The sequence below is a fragment of the Pteropus alecto genome, unplaced genomic scaffold (assembly GCF_000325575.1).
Source record: "Pteropus alecto unplaced genomic scaffold, ASM32557v1 scaffold273, whole genome shotgun sequence".
NCBI classification, from domain to species: domain Eukaryota; kingdom Metazoa; phylum Chordata; class Mammalia; order Chiroptera; family Pteropodidae; genus Pteropus; species Pteropus alecto.
Window position 1 is genome coordinate 671437 of NW_006433963.1, and position 4215 is coordinate 675651.

At 46.0% G+C, this 4215-nt stretch overlaps 1 protein-coding gene across 1 annotated transcript; it reads right to left on the reverse strand.

The window, feature by feature from the left end:
* Nucleotides 1-79: 79 nt before the first annotated feature.
* Nucleotides 80-1337, reverse strand: POU3F4 (POU class 3 homeobox 4). Its single transcript, XM_006908991.1, has one exon. It carries the CDS (start codon nt 1277-1279, stop codon nt 194-196), a length of 1086 nt encoding a protein of 361 aa, XP_006909053.1. The 5' UTR covers nt 1280-1337; the 3' UTR covers nt 80-193.
* Nucleotides 1338-4215: the final 2878 nt, after the last annotated feature.

Genomic DNA, 4215 nt, shown 5'->3' on the forward strand with positions numbered 1-4215 from the left:
TTAGATAGATAGATAGATAGATAGATAGATAGATAGATAGATAGATAGATAGATAGACAGACAGACATATTTATAGGAGAGAGAGAGAGAGAGAGAGATTGATTCATAATAAAGCTGGAGTGAAAGGAAGGGAGTGAGAAAGAGAAATCCACGCTGCTCCCAGTGCGGCAGGTCTATTGCTTGCTTCCTGCAGTCAGAGATCGTGGCAGGACGTGTCTGTTTTCACGGTGTGCGAATAAACCTCATGTGGCTGCTGATCCCCTGGTGGAGTCATTCTTTTCTCTTTCTGTCTTCGATTACAGAACCAGACACGCACCACTTCTTTCTCCAACTGGAGGCTGTCTGCCAGCGAGGAAATCTCCTGCGCGGCAGGCTTGGGACACTTGAGGAAATGCGTCTCCAGTACGCCCTTGACACTCACCTCAATGGAGGTTCTCTTCTTGCGCTTGCGGCCCTGCGCGGCTATCTTGTCAATGCTGGTCGGGCTCCCCGTGGACGAATCAGCCTCCTCCAGCCACTTGTTCAGCAGCGGCTTCAGCTTGCACATGTTCTTGAAGCTCAGTTGCAAGGCCTCGAACCTGCAGATGGTTGTCTGCGAGAACACATTGCCGTACAGTGTGCCCAGCGCCAGCCCCACGTCGGCCTGCGTGAAGCCCAACTTGATTCTTCTTTGTTTGAACTGTTTGGCGAACTGTTCCAACTCATCCGAGGTTGGTGTCTCCTCGTCCGAGTGGTCCTGGCAGTGGTGCGAGGCTAGGTCGTTGTGGTCTGGGGGCTCCCGAAGCACGGGATGTAGGCTCTGTGCGGAGGCAGAGGCCGGCGGTGGGGTGAGCCCCCCGTGATCCAGCATGCCGCTTACAGTGAAGCCCGGCTGTGAGTACACGTTAAGGGGTTGGCCGCTCGACGTAATGGACGGGTTTGGAGTAGGGCTTGTCCCCCAGGCATTCGGGTGGTTAGTGTGCGGAGAGTGGTGGGCGACATGAGGCGAGCGGTGATGGATGATCGCTCCCAGCTGTAGATCTTCGCGCCCAGGCTTCACGTCCTGCTGGTCCAGGGGGCTGGTGGCCAGTGTGGAGGACCATGGGCCTCCGTCGCTCAGACTGGTCACCCAGTGATGCCCTAGTGGATGCCCATTGCTCGGAATTCCCTGCAAGTAATCACTTTGGAGAAGTTTCTGAGGGTTTCGGAAAGGACTCCCCTGCTGCATGCCCGCAGAGTCTGCATGGACCAGGGAGCTGGAACTGAGAATGCTGTAGGGATTCGAGGCAGCTGTGGCCATGGTCGGTGAGGATCCCCTGCTAGTTCTAATGTGGCAAAGGGAGCAGCTTCAGCCTTTGACATCTATGGTGCCGGGGAGCCAAAGCGGAGAGAGCGAGTTACCGGCACCTGCCGCGGCCAATCGCAGCGCCTCTCGGCCTGGCCAGCTGCAGGTTCGGCCAATGGCGATGCGAGAGGCTGGGCTAGCTTTCCAAATTAGGCTGGCGAAGCTCGAGAGTTTCTGTGAGACCCAAGCAGGAAGTGAATCAAATCTTTCGGCTTCATTGGCTGCCTGGAGCTGAGTGGCGGCGGCAGTTTATTTGGTTAATCCCCCCACCACCAACTATTACTTCGCGGGTGTTCGTAGTGGAGGGGGAAGGATGGGAGGGATGTATGTTTATGTGTGTGTTTGGAGGCGAACAGGGGATGAGGCGACAAAGTGGTTTTATAACTCCTTTTAGATTATTTAGATTAACCCAAATAGAGAAAGAAAAATATATTAAGAAAATAATTTAAATGTCATCTAAATCTTAGTGAATATGGATTTTTCTCATATTCATTTGTCGTTCTGGGTAAGTTGTGTGCGGGGACTGCAAAACAAAACCTCGCTACAAACTTTGAGCAAAGGAACGTCTTAGATAGGACCCTAAACCTATAAGACCGAAGTTTATGGTTCCAATAAGAGCTATTTCGACCTATTTATTTCGTTTTATCATTTATAAGAAAGCGTCAGCAAGAGATGCCCAGTTTCTTCTAAAATTTTTGATTTAGGAAATGTAGAAGTGGAAGATTCTGGGAAAGTAAAATCTAATGTGATACAGGCAAAATTCAGTTATTTTGAAGTTATCCTTCCAATCCAGTTGGTCAGTTGGAAGACTTGTTTTTTATTATGGCTTCATATCAGCTCCCATCAGCGGTCTCACAACTTCTGTCAGAGATGCAATGCTTGCTAAAGTGGGCAGCCCTCCCTCACTCCCCAGACTCTCAGCGGACCCACTCTCAGTAGATACAAAGGATAACTTTGGGAAAACTGTTTTTAACATGTATCCCACCCCCACCCCCCATCACAGACAAGTGGAAGTAAAGGGGAATCATTTAGTGTCCTCGGAGAGGAGAGAGAAGAGAGAAGGGGAAGGGAGGGGAAGGGGGGTGGGGAGGGGAGAGGAGGGGAGTGGAGAGAGTGCAAACTGTTTGGCATTAGTACCGCTACTGCGCCTCCCCCCACTCCCATTCTCATCAAGCTTGAATTTGTTTTCAGCTTGAGAAGACATCACTGCTTTTACGTTTTGGTTAGAGGAAACGAGGAACGACTTAAAGACTTGTATTCCTCCTAAGCTTTTATAAGTTCCGGAAAGGCAAGTCCGTGTGCTCCACAGCCCCATGCAAAGGTTTTACTTGTAAGCAGAGTGGAGTGAAATACAAAGATTTGCTCTAGCTGGGAAAAGGCAGCACCGGATACCCAGCGCAATCTCTGAAGTTAAAAAATGACCTTTCGTTGTATAATTTTGGAGGTAACCTAGCTGCGTAATTCTATTCTTACTTGCAGAAGACCGGCATTAGAGTTCACTTATTGGTTTGAAATTCTATTAAATATATTGCAAGAGCTCTTAGGTTAAGCTTGATTTAAATTTGCATACATTTTCATATATTTAGCAGAAATAAAAGAAGGCTTGCAGCTACCAGAAAGTCATTAAGGCATTAGTTTCTCTAAGAAGACAGATCTGAAGAAAATGGAAGAAAGTGAGAAAAAATAAAAACAAGGTGAGCTTATTCTACCATTCCTTTATAAAGCTAAAGAGCATCTCTTTCCTGTGAAATAAGTAATTTCTTATGAGAGCACAGAGCAATAGAAGCTTATGTTGCTAAATTTAAACTGTCTATTAGGTAGGAAAGCCTGGCATCTGGTTGAGATCTATTTCTTTTTCTTTCTCTCTCTCTCTCTTTTTTTTTTTTTTTAAAGGATAAGTACTTAGTAATTATTGGCAGAGAGGACTGTTTGCCATCTTCCCCCCTCCTCCCTTTCCCACACTGAAATTGTGGTTTTATTTGCTGGTGTTCTATTGTAAAGGTTTATCTGCTTTTAACCTGAAATTTCTTATCTCTTCTCTCTCTTCCCCTCTCTCATCCCGCCTCCTCTCTCCTTCTCCTTCTTCCTTCCTCCCTCCCTCCTTTTTCTGCTAAAGAATGTCATTTCTTTACGGCCAACTGTGAGTATTTTCCTTTGCAAGAATGCAGCCTGATTTGTGCCTGAACTATTGCATCTCGAAGAAAAAAAGAACTTATAAAATCAAACAACAACACAAAAGTTTTCAGGTGCTCTATTAGGCTGCCTGTTCGCGGATCCATTTGCCAGTCTGTATCGGGTCAATTTAGAGGTTAGAAGGAAGCACATTGAAGAAACCTTAGTAGCAAAAAAACCATGATTATCGTCATGTTGGTGGTGGTGGTGAGTTCCCCACCCCCACCATGGCAGCTGCGTTTGGGTGAAAGAGTTGCTAATCTTAGTCTGACCATTCTGGGGGGTTAAGGCAATTATCAATTGATAGGCTTTTGCATGGAGAAAAAGGAGGTACTTTTCCAATTATGATTTGTCTGAGTTCTTACAATCAACCTTCTTGCCCTTGGACTCTGCTCTGGGCAACTGGTTTTACCAGAAACGAAATAATGGTTCAGACCACTTGTCCCAAAGCTTGGTGAAGGTCTGTATTGAGTAGAGGGGTATCTGTGTCCAGTGACAGGTTTCTTACACTCTTGTTTTGCAGTCTTTTAATGTAAGAATACCTTCTGTCAGGATAAAACCTGACGTAGTGTTTTTTTTTCTTTCTCTTTCTTTTCTTTTCTCACCTCGTTCCTTCCCCTTCTTTTTCTTTCTTTCTTTCTTTCTTTCTTTCTTTCTTTCTTTCTTTCTTTCTTTCTTTCTTTCTTTCTTTCTTTCTTTCTTTCTTTTGTTTTTTTCTT

What these genes read in the sequence shown, in the direction of transcription:
- POU3F4 (XM_006908991.1), bottom strand. Translation starts at nt 1,279, where the DNA reads ATGGCCACAGCTGCCTCGAATCCCTACAGCATTCTCAGTTCCAGCTCC.